At 48.4% G+C, this 12,084-nt stretch overlaps 1 protein-coding gene and 1 long non-coding RNA gene across 2 annotated transcripts in view; one reads left to right on the top strand and one right to left on the bottom strand.

Moving 5' to 3' along the window:
* Positions 1 to 1,582: 1,582 nt before the first annotated feature.
* The window catches only part of IGSF8 (immunoglobulin superfamily member 8), a 27,223-nt gene continuing 16,721 nt past the window's right edge, over positions 1,583 to 12,084 (top strand). Inside the window, exons 1-2 of the mRNA XM_083716227.1 lie at positions 1,583 to 1,702; positions 11,511 to 11,888. Of these exons, the coding sequence (XP_083572353.1) occupies positions 1,648 to 1,702; positions 11,511 to 11,888 (433 nt within the window). The 5' untranslated portion in view covers positions 1,583 to 1,647. The remainder of the gene's footprint in view (positions 1,703 to 11,510; positions 11,889 to 12,084) is intronic.
* Positions 5,018 to 12,084, bottom strand: part of LOC310833594 — a 25,603-nt gene continuing 18,536 nt past the window's right edge. The window contains exons 2-3 of the long non-coding RNA XR_014558828.1: positions 6,073 to 6,309; positions 5,018 to 5,282 (exon numbers count right to left, since the gene is read on the bottom strand). This is a non-coding gene — a long non-coding RNA (uncharacterized lncRNA). The remainder of the gene's footprint in view (positions 5,283 to 6,072; positions 6,310 to 12,084) is intronic.

Genomic DNA, 12,084 nt, shown 5'->3' with positions numbered 1-12,084 from the left:
CACACAGCATCAGAGAGGGATGCTCAGCACTGGCTAAATCCACAGCTAAAAGCACGCCCCTCTCTCACACACTTTGCACCCATTTTCCTGATTCACACCAGTGGGAATCAGGGGTGCCGAAGGGTGGAAAAGAGGACCTTTCTCCTGGTTTAATTATTAGAATTTTCTTCGTTTTTCCAAACCTTCCCAGTGCAAATGCAGGTCCCAAATTTCACAAGAACATAAGAGACTGCTGGATCAGGCCAAAGGGATCTAGTCCAGCCTTCTGTTCTCATAGTGGCCAACCAGACGCCACAGAAGGAAACCTGCAAGCAGGATCCGGGCGCAAGAGCATTTTGCCCCCTCCTGGGGCTTCCAGCAACTGGGGTTTGGAAGACTGTTTTATTCCCAGAGGCCTCTGGGAGCTGACTATTTTTAAAATAAAGGTCTTTTAAATGACACCACACTGTTTTTATGATCTGCATTTTGGCAGATTTGTTTTTGATGGCATTTAATTGCCTTTTAACGATGCTCTTTCATACGTTTTTAGCCTTCTGCATTTCAGCTGCGCCGTTAATTTGTGTATGCTGCCTTGAGTCCCTGTCTCAGTAAAAAAAAAAAAAGTGGGATATGGACAATAATAGATCTATTTATGACCAATCCCTTGTAGGAAAAGACCTGCCAAGGATATTAAAACACATTTTCATGTAAGCGACAACGGCGGCAGGAGTCTTAATAGCACAAGGATGGAAGAATGAGGAAATCCCGACTAAAGAACTGTGGCAAGAGAAATTGATGGACTATGCGGAATTGGCGAAATTGACACATAAACTACGTGACAAGGATAACTGTGATTTTAAAGAAGAATGGGAACCTTTTACAAAGTATTTTAAGAAACAACAAAATGAACTGGACTCCTTGGCAGGGTTTGAATAAACACTCACAAATCTTTTATTGGTAATATACAGATAGGTAAATTGAGGATCTTTACAATTTTACAGCATGCAGAGAATAACGTGGTGAGAAACCAGAGAGAGGAGCTGAGGGAAGTCTGTGGCGGGTGGGGTGGGTGTCTTTCTTTTTAGGGGGAAGGGGGGAGGGGAAAATTGGGGGGAAATGCGGGTGATGTATTTTTGATAAATTGTTATGTTGAATCCCTAATCAAAAAATATTTTAAAAATATATTTATGACCATTCCCTTACGGCAGGTGAGAAGTGCTTTTGAAATATACAAAGCCGACCTGTCGGGACAGTCCCCTGAGCACGTGCAGAGTGCAAAAGCGCGCTCGGTTCCCCTGCTCCGTCCCTTCACCGCCACCTTCGTCTGCTTTGATCTGGATCAACGAATCCGCAGTCCTTCAAAGCGGGTTACGAAGCAGGCGAGCAAGGCAACCTTTCCTGGGCAGTCCCCTGAGCATGCACAGAGTGCGAATGCGCGCTCGATCCCCCGCCCTTCCTCCTCCCCACCTTCCCTGAGCATCCTCCTGCCTCCTCCTCCCCACATCTGGCGGGCACGAGGCGGGGGGGGGACGGGCGAGGCGTGGCCAGGCGGGGAGCGCTTTGCAGGAGCCCCCGCACCTCTCCGGAGCCCGGGAAGCAGCATCATCATCATCATCTTCATCCTTTGCGAGCGGCCAGCCCCGGTCCAGCCTGCCCCCTCCCTCCGAGATGGATGCTGTTCCCAAGCAGGCGATGCCCGATCTCCTTTTGCTCCTGCTGGCCGGTGAGTCCGGGGGGGGGGGGGGGCGCAGAGCCGCTTGGACTTCCTTTTCTTGGGGGGGGGGGAGAAGCTTTTGCTGGGCCTGGGCATCTGTGAGGAGGGGCTGGGGGCGGCTCGATTGCGCGCCCCCTTCCCGCCCTTGGCAAGGCAGCCCAAGCCTTCATTGTTGCATCCTCAGCCAGAAAGAGCGCGCGCAGGGACTGGGTGGGTGGGGGCCCCGCAACTGGTCCCCCCCCTTTCTGCTTGCAAAAAGAGGGTGGTTTGCAATCCTGCTTTCCTTATGCGCGCCGCCCTCGAAGACTTTGATCTCGCCAGGCATTGCGGGGAGGGGAGCGCGGAGACTCCCCTTTGCATTTTATGCTGGGGGGGGGGGCTGGGGGCGAAATCTTGTGCAATTTCTCGTGCATTCTGGTAAAGAAGTCGGGGAGCGCGCGGGGGGCGTTGTTAGTGGCGTGGCTGCCTCCGATTTCATTTTCTGTCTCTTTATCTCCACCCCCCCCCCGCCAAGTACAAAGCGTCTTGTCTTGGAACAGCAGAAATGCCATTTATTTCCCTTTATTTCAAGGCTCCTAGAAAATAGATCTTTCCATCCAGGCCTGACTCAGCCAGGCTGAAAGGTTTCGGTTTTTGTTGAATGGAACCGGAAAAGGGGGGGGGAGAGAGAGCGAGCTAGAAGCATTTACTGGCTTGGAAGGTTTTCAGGGGGGGGGGGGTGCAGAATGTGGCTCCCATCAGCCTTTTGGTGGGTTTTGGGAATTGTTGGCCTGCCAGCATTTTGCAAATGTCTCTCCCAGACCTGCTTGACTGACGTCCGCCCTCCCCAGCCGCCTGATAAACCCCCAACCTAATCTAGGAGTTTTGGAGGGACATCTGGGAGGATTTGGAGGAGGGGGGGGTGGACAGATGGAAAGAGAAAGAGGGGTTTTGCTTGGCAAAATGCGCAGGAGGGGGCGGGGAAGACTCAGGTTCTGTCAGCTCGCTCAGCAAATACGATTATTAATAACAATTATCTTGTAATTTATGAACCGCTTTTCGCACTAAGATCCCTGGGTTTTGGGGGTTTGCAACGATTCCAGAGCAACCAGTTCTGGGTGCCCAATTTAAAAAGGACATGGACGAGCTGGAAAAGAATGCAAGAAGAGGCTGCTGAATGAGGCCAGTGCCCCCCCCCCCCAGGTCAGCATACTCTTCTCACAGTAGCTGAACAGTTCGTAGAATTGTAGAGTTGGAAGGGACCCCCCAGAGTCATCTAGACCAACACCCTGCAGTCCTGTGGGAAGCCAGCGAGTAGGATTGGAGCACCAAAACGCCCTCCCCTCCTGTCGTTTCCAGTGGCTGTCATCCAGAAAAATCGCTGCCTCTGACTGCGGAGGCTGAGCATAGCTATTGTGGCTGGTTGCCCTCGATAGCCCTCTCCTCCTCCTCCTCTGTGTATTTGTCACCATTGCCTCCTGTGGGATTCTAGGAATAGAGTGGCATTGGAACCAGGGTGCGGGTCTTTAATAGATTTAGAGACCCTTATCCTGATGGGGGCGGGTGGCGCAGTGGGTTAAACCACACAGCCTAGGACTTGCCGATCAGAAGGTCAGTGGTTTGAATCCCCGCGATGGGGTGAGCTCCCGTTGCTCGGTCCCTGCTCCTGCCAAACTAGCAGTTCAAAAGCATGTCAAAGTGCAAGTAGATGAATAGGTACCACTCCAGCGGGAAGGTAAACGGCGTTTCCGTGCACTGCTCTGGTTCACCAGAAGCGGCTTAGTCATGCTGGCCACATGACCCAGAAGCTGTACGCCGGCTCCCTCAGCCAATAAAGCGAGATGAGCGCCACAACCCCAGAGTCGGTCACGACTGGACTTAATGGTCAGGGGTCCCTTTACCTTTTACCTTTATCCTGATGGGGGCTACTAATGGAGACCTCAGTACATGTGGATAGGATCTGGGGGTCTTGGCAGACCACGAGCTTGACTTGAGGCAGCAGTGTGATGCAGCAGCAAAAAAGGCTAATGCTATTCTAAGGTTGCATCCATAGAAATATAGTGTCCACCTCAAGGGAAGTCATCGTCCCACTCTCTTCTGCCTTGGTCAGGCCCACCTGGAAGACTGTCCAATTCTGGGCGCCACAATTTAAGAAGGATATGAACAAGCTGGCGTGTGTTCAGAGGAGGGTGACCAAGATGATCAGGGGTCTGGGAACGCGGCCTCATGAGGAATGGTTGAGGGAGCCTCTGAAATCCCCAACCCCCGCCCTGGCCCAAATCTCCACTTCTAGCCTCTACCCTGACACTGCTTCTCATCACCTTAAAAATCCTTATTCACACCAACCCTGAAAAAAGTATTGCATGCCTATATTATTTATTTATTGCCTAGTATTTATGCAGCTCTTTGTTGTGAAACCTCAACAACCTCAAAGTAGTTCACAAAAATCAATGATCCCCCCCAAAAAACTATACTTTAAAACATGCAAAAAAATAAAATTCTAAAACAGATTAAAATTAGCAGCAGCGTTTCTCTGGGCAGGCTTGACTCAGCAAGGATGTTTTTAGCAGGTGCCGAAAAGGATGTGTTGAAGGCACCTGTCTGCCTGATATCAATAGGCAGGGAGTTCCAAAGTGTGTCTTATGGGAAGGAAAGAGAGACAGGGCTGCCAGATTCCCAGGCCTGCAACAACTCAGCTGCTAAATAAGATTCTTATTTAGTTATTTATCCTGAGCTATTAATGTGCACAGCTCTTCACAGGAATAATTCCTCATGGACCACTTTCTGCATGTCACTGACTGGGGTTCTTGCAAAAAATATTTATGTACAGTGAATTTTATCCACAGTAGAGAACAAGCAAGAAGAGAGGTCTCTGCCCTGAGGTGCTTCCAATTTAAGGGTGGGGAGGAGAGGCAGCAGGACGAGATGAAAGAAAGAATCAATAGGGGAGGGGGAGAGAGGAGTCCAGTTATTCTATTGCAGAAATTTGTCATTAAAAGGTCGTGTGACTGTTTGGAATGGCAGGAGGAGGAAGCTGTCAGTCAGGGCCAGCCCTGGAATCAGATGCAAGTCACGAGGCGGCCTGGGGGGCCCCATGAGCCAGCTTCCCCCTATTTGCATCTATCTACATATATGCAAAGCAGCAGATGCAAAGATAAGGCAAATTAGTGCCACTGGATTCCTTGCAGAGGCTTTCAATTTATATATTTGGGGGGAAAAGTACCTATAGCAACAGCTGACGTTTCCCTTCCTCATTTCCACAAGCAGAAATTCCCTGGAGAGGTGCATCCTGTTTATTTATAATTGGCATTTCTGTCCCCCCCCCAAGAACCCCTAATAGTGCCAACGGTTCTCTCCCCGCCTCCTCATTTAATCTGCACAACAACCCTGCGAGGTGGGTGAGGCTGAGAAAGGCAAGTCACACACCGCAAGAGCAGGTAGGATCCCTACCCTCTGCCAGATCCTGGTCTAATACCCCGACCGCTGGGCCACGCTGCCTCTTAATAAACCCGAGGACGGCCTCTTCCTTTCAGGCCCTGTCTGCTTTGCAGTCTGGAGTCACGCTGGGGTCTGGGGCGCCTGGGAGGGGAGGGGGCTGAGGTGGGCTGACCTAGATCTTTTTTTTTTTTAATAAAATTTTTATTAGGGGTTTTTACAGAATAAAGTACAAAGACAATAAACAACCTTACTTTTATCTCAACAGAGTTTCATAACTTCTTTGGACTTCCTCACATCTCCCGCTGCCATTTTCATCATCATAGATTTTTTCCATGCAATTTATCATCTAATTTGCAAATTTTATAACCACTTATTTAAATATAGTCCTCTGCAAATTAATTTCTCTTAATCTCACTTTACATCCCATTCCGATCCGATTTTGTGGTGGCCAATTATTTATGATCAAACATCCTACTTAACTTTCCACCAAATCACAGTATTTTTGTAAATAAGTCTTAAATTTCCTCCAATCTTCTTCAACCCTCTCTTCTCCCAGGTCTCGAATTCTGCCAGTCATCTCAGCCAGTTGCATATAGTCCATCAGCTGCATCTGCCATTCTTCCAGAGTGGGTAGATCTTGAGTTTTCCACTTCTTGGCGATAAGTATCCTTGCTGCTGCTGTTGCGTACAAAAAGAATGTTCGATCCTTCTTTGGCACCATCTGGCCGACAATGCCCAGGAGGAAGGCCTCTGGTTTCTTAAGGAAGGTATACTTAAATACCTTTTTCAGCTCATTATATATCATTTCCCAGAAGACCTTCACCCTGGGACAAGTCCACCAGAGGTGAAAGAATGTTCCTTCTTTTTCCTTACATTTCCAACATTTATTGTCTGGCACATGGCATATTTTGGCAAGTTTAACTGGGGTCATGTACCACCTATATATCATTTTCAGGGCTGACCTAGATCTTGCCTGCTGGCCACGTGGGGCCCCAGATGTGGGTCTCTGCCTTTGCAACTCCTCTCCAGAGAAGAAGGCAGCTTTGTTGTTCTCCTTGGTGTGCTGCTGCTGCTCTTTGTCTCCTTTGCTGTGCTTGTGCACCAGACAACATTTCCGCCTCTCCATAATCACGTGCAGAGTTCTGCGACCATTGCCTTGTGCGTCCAGGAGCAGGAGCCATCAGGAGCCGCTCTTGCTCCTGTTAACAGAGAAATCCAAGGGCTCCCTTGGACTAAAAAGCAAAGACACCAGCCAGGAATCCCAGAGCAAAACAGCAGCCAGTCGGCTTATTGAAACTGTCATGACAGGACTCCAACTCACTGCAAGATGAAGAAAGATGGAAGCCCCAAACAAAAGAGAACCCAAACTTTTATTAGCTGCTAATCCCCATGTTATACCCTCCAAACGACATCAGGTTACATCATGAAAGGGGAGGTCTGGTGGCCGTAATCTGAGCATCCTGGACCCTGCCCCATGGTTCCCCTTGCCCTCCACCAAACACCCATCAAGTGGAACAAAAGAGATCTTTACATTTCCCTGTTTCCCAGCCAAGTTCATCCCACCCTTTTGTCTTCATCTGGGTTTGTGATTTCTGGAATGGCTACCTGTCTGGCACTCAGGTATCAGGAGGCCAGGGATTATCCCTCAGGCAGAGGGGCTGCTGAGGAGCTGAGCTCACAGGTCTAGATGAATTTCTGAAGTTTCCCCAGTGAGCCAGTGCAGAGATACATTTATCAGTGAATTCTTACATTTGGTATTGTGCAGCAGAGGCCCTTTGAATACATAGGAAGAAACTGTGATGAAGTGTTTTGTGGGGACAAATCACAAAAGTGATTGTGCTGGTTTTGGTAGTGGGCTGCATGTGCATGAGGTCTGCTGGAGGGGCAGATACACCCCCAACCTAGACATAAATTCCTGCAACGCTCCCAATCCACGGCCTGGAGATTTCTGTAATCAACAGGGCTGATTTGTTTGTTGCCGGGAAGAGAATCCTTTTGCCCCAGTTGCCAGGGGGAGGGAAGGAGCCCCATCCCCTCTGGGGCAGCCTTCCCCCGCCTCTGGGTTCCCCAGTGGACTCATTTGGCTTAATGAGTCTGTTATGGAATTAAGGGCCGTGTGGTATTTTTCTCTCTCTCCTCCCGGCTTGGGGAGACAGGACCTGATTCCCAGCTGAGCAGAATTGCAGAGAACTGCTTTTGTTTTCCAGCTCTTGAAAATTATTCCGCACACCGAGGTCCTCTCGAACACCCCACATTCACCGAGTGAGATTGGGGTGTCATATTTTAACATGCTCTTTCCCACATAAACTACGGGACAAGGATAACCGTGACTTTATAGAAGAATGGGAACCTTTTACAAAGCACCGTATTTTTCGCTCTATAAGACGCACCAGACCACAAGACGCACCTAGTTTTTGGAGGAGGAAAACAAGAAAAAAAAATATTCTGAATCTCAGAAGCCAGAACAGCCAGAGAAAGCAGCGATCCCTCTTGCTGTTCTGGCTTCTGGGATAGCTGCGCAGCCTGCATTCGCTCCATAAGATGCACACACATTTCCCCTTACTTTTTAGGGGGGGGGAGTGAGTCCTATAGAGCAAAAAATACGGTATTTAAAGATGCAACAAAGTGAATTGGACTTTTTATTGATAACAAACAGCTAGACAAATTAAGGATCTATACAAATCTGTAACATGCAGAGAAAAGCATTAATAAAGAAACCAGAGATTGGGACTGAGGGAAGTCAGGGTAGGTTGTTTTATGGGAAGGGGGGGGGAATGGGGATGGGAATTAAGGATGATATGTTTTAAGATACAGTGGTACCTCGGGTTACATATGCTTCAGGTTACACACTCCGCTAACACAGAAATAGTGCTTCAGGTTAAGAACTTTGCTTCAGGATGAGAACAGAAATTGGGCTCCGGCGGCGCGTTAGCAGCAGGAGGCCCCATTAGCTAGAGTGGTGCTTCAAGTTAAGAACAGTTTCAGGTTAAGAACGAACCTCTGGAGTGAATTAAGTACTTAACCCAAGGTGCCTCTGTAACATGTTTTGTTTAAGTTTTTAATAAAAAAATTATTTAAAAAACCCATGCTCTTTCCAGTGCATCTTTTTCGATGCCCAGCCTTAACCCACTACAATGCCCACCCCCCCCATTCACAGAAGCGTAGGGATGGAAGGGAGACCCCAAGCGTCATCCAGTCTGAGCCAGTAGTGTGATGAAGCAGCACAATAGGCCAACGCTTTCTAGCTCAGATCAAGGGAAGTGATAGCACTGCCTTGGCCAGACCCGACCTGCAGTCCTGGGTTCAGTTCTGGGCACCCATTTTAAGAAGGATATCAACAAGCAGGGACGTATGCAGAGGAGGGCGACTGAGATGGCCAAGGGGCTGGTTGAGGGAGATGGGGATTTTTAGCCTGGTTTCCACACCTTTGAAAGGGTCCTTAGGTAGGAAGGGCAAGATCTAAACGGAAAAGAGCTGATTTTAATGTGTTTTTAATAGATCTTAGGTAGCAGTTTGAAAGCACATCAAAGTGCAAGTAGATAAATAGGTATCACTGTGGCAGGAAGGTAAACAATGTTTCCATGTGCTCTGGTTTCTGTCACTGTGTTCTGTTATGCCTGAAGCGGTTTAGCCCTCTGGCCACATGACCTGGAAAGCTGTCTGTGGATAATAATAATAATAATAATAATTTATTTGTACCCCGCTCATCTGGCTGGGTTTTTCCAGCCACTCTGGGCGGCTTCCAATGGAATATTAAAATACAATAACCTATTAAACATTGAAAGCTTCCCTAAACAGGGCTGTCTTCAGATGTCTTCTAAAAGTCTGGTAGTTGTTCTCTTTGACATATGGTGAGAGGGCGTTCCACAGGGCGGGCGCCACCACCAAGAAGGCCCTCTGCCTGGTTCCCTGTAACTTGGCTTCTTGCAATGAGGGAATCACCAGAAGGCCCTCGGATCTGGACCTCAGTGTCCAGGCAGAACGATGGGGGAGGAGACACTCTTTCAGGTCTACTGGGCCTTTGAGGCCGTTTAGGGCTTTCAAGGTCAGCACCAACACTTTGAATTGTGCTTGGAAATGTCCTGGGAGCCAATGTAGGTCTTTCAAGATTGGTGTTATGTGGCCTCGGCGGCCGCTCCCAGTCCCCAGTCTAGCTGCCACATTCTGGATTAGTTGTAGTTTCCAGGTCACCTTCAAACGCTGTCTCCCTCAGCCTGAAAGCGAGATGAGCGCTGCAACCCCAGAGTCGCCTTTGACTGGACTTGACTGTCCAGGGGTCCTTTACCTTTTAACCTTTAATTCTATGAATGTTTCTTGTTTTTAATGAATGTTTCTTCTTATTCTTCCTGTGTTTTTTAGCTGTTCTTATTTTATCTGTTAGCAGCCGTGAATCCCTGGCAGAGAAATAAGGTGGGGTATAAACAAACAAAACGATTCCAACTAAACATTTTAGGCAGCGCTATCTGACAGCAAGAGCTGTTTGACATGGAACTGTCTTCCTCGGAAGGTGATGGACTCTCCTTGCCTGGAGGAGAGGTCCTTTAAGCAGAGGTCCCCGTCAGGGATGCTTTAGCCGGGAGTCCTGCATTGCAGCGGGTCAGACTAGATGAGCCCTGGGGGTCCCTTCCAATGCGACAGTTCTATGGTTCTATGAATAAACTCATCAGCAACCAGCCAAGAAACAACAAGAAGCATCTGTTGTGTAGATGGGAGGCGGTACTTTGTTACCCTGAGTTATTTCTTGTAGGAAAGCCCCACCTCACTCAAAAAAAAAAAAAAAAAAAAATCAGATTGCAAGAAGTTTTGTAAGGAGGACTGTGTGAAATATTGCAGAGAAGATTATGAAGAGAATTGTTAGTTAAGGACAATTAAAAGTAATAAGGAAATTAAAAAATGTAGATTAAGTGATAAAGACTGAAAAATCTTCAGATGTGGTTGATGGAAGTCGAAAACACTGTTTAAGATAAGAAATTATGTTATATGATTTTTAGGAATGATATGTAAAAAATAATAAATATATATATAAAACCAAAAAAGTAGTAATTCCTCCCACCCTGATGTCAACTCCCAGCTGTTTCTACCACTCTGGTGGAATTAGCCGACATGACCTCTCCTAGCCCTGCTGCTGAATTAACGGCTTTTCCCAACTCTGCGTTTAATCATTAAAACAATGAAGATTACAGTTGAACTCTGCCTGAAACCCAGCCCCATAATTCGGTTTTCACACCCGACCAAAGGTCTCTCCTTGCTTGTTTTTCCGTCTTCGCTTGGCTTGATTTGCATCCTGCCAAGCAGCTCAGGATTTGACCCTCGCCCTTCGTCCTCACGACAAACCTGCGAGGTAGGCTAGGCTTAGGGACGGTAACTTAACCGAGGAGGAATGGCTTTCAGATAAGGGACTTGGCAGAAAAGGGCAAATCTGACGGCGAAATTAAGAGATCCAAAGGATGAACTTTCTATAGAAGAATGTGAACTATTTTGCAAAAGCATTGCAGTCAAATGAAATTGCAGGCAGCATTTAAGATAAAAGCAGCAAATGAAAAATGACAAAGTAATTGCTAACACAGGAACTTTTGGTAATGGACAAAGATATAATGCAGTGGAAAAAGTCTGAGCAAAAACACTGTGGAGACGAGGATGGGAAAGTCAACGCACGAAACTATGTAATTCTTTGATTTGAAGGTCATTGCAAAAAACGTTTTGTAATAAACGAAAATCTGCCCTTATTCCCTTATGGGGGACACAAGAGCCCGTATAGAGTCCTTTGCAGGTTCTCCATTGGTGGGAGAAAATAACAGAGGCCAACCAGAGAATATTGAGAAGCAAAGCAGCTAGGAAGCCTGATCTTTATTGATCTGTTGCAACAGGGTGCTCCCCTCACACGCAGGAGAAGGAGGAGGACCCAGAACAAAGGTGTGCTTGCCCTTCTAGAGACATTTTAAATTGCCCACCCTGGAGTCCAAGACCACCCCCAGAAACATTATACCTACATCACAGAAAAGGTGGTCTACAGCAGAAATCTGAGTGTGTTATTTATCTCCTGTCTGACAGGTTATCTGTTAATGCTCACTTGATAGGAGACCTTTTTAAAAAAAAATCAGAGAGAGAGAGAGAGAGAGAGAGAGAGAGATCATAATTAGCTTGAGGTCACCCAAGTGAGTGAGGAATTAGGACCCTGTTCTAACCACAACTGCAGGGTTGTCTGGATGAGCCCTGGGGTTCCCTTCCAGTTCTGCAATTCCATGGCTCATTTGAGGTTTTTAAGCAGCGCTTGGGTGGCCACCTGTCAGCGATTTGTGAGCTGACATTCTTGTATGTCAGGGGGTTAGTCTGGATGCCCCCTAGGGGAGCCACTCCTCCCCGCAGTTCTGCAATGCCTTCTCCTCTTCTCTCCCCGCAGCCCTGAGCGCCGGCGCCCGGGAAGTCCACCTCCCTCCGGGGCCCTTGCACCGCGTGGAAGGGACGTCCATCTCCATCCCCTGCAACGTCTCGGAGTACGAGGGCCCAACCCTGCAGCACTTTGAGTGGTTCCTCTACCGCCCGGCGGCCCCTGACATCTCCATCGGGGTGGTCAGCACCAAGGACCCCAAGTTCCCGTATGCCGTCTTCGCGCCCCGGGTGCAGGCGGGCAATGTCTCCATCCAGCGGCTGCGGGGGGACGCCGTGGCACTGCGGATCAAGGGGGTGCGCCCGGAAGACGCGGGGGTCTACGAGTGCTACACCCCCACCACCGACTCCAAGTACCACGGGACATACAGCAGCAAGGTGGAGCTGAGAGGTACGGGGCGACGGAGGGGTATGGGGGGGCAGAACCGAAAGGGAGGGAGAAAGTTGAAGACAACGAAAGCGAAAGGAGAGTCATTCTGGATTGGCCAAAGGGGGCCCTGTTCTCCCAGGGGTCAAATTCCTCTTTTGTCTCAAGAGACAATGCAGTGAAGTCAAATCACTGGAGAATCACAGCGCCTGCTGTGGCT

Source organism: Podarcis gaigeae, assembly GCF_964106915.1.
Source record: "Podarcis gaigeae genome assembly, chromosome: 16".
Taxonomy (NCBI): Eukaryota; Metazoa; Chordata; class Lepidosauria; order Squamata; family Lacertidae; genus Podarcis; species Podarcis gaigeae.
This window is presented reverse-complemented; position numbering and strand designations above follow the sequence as displayed.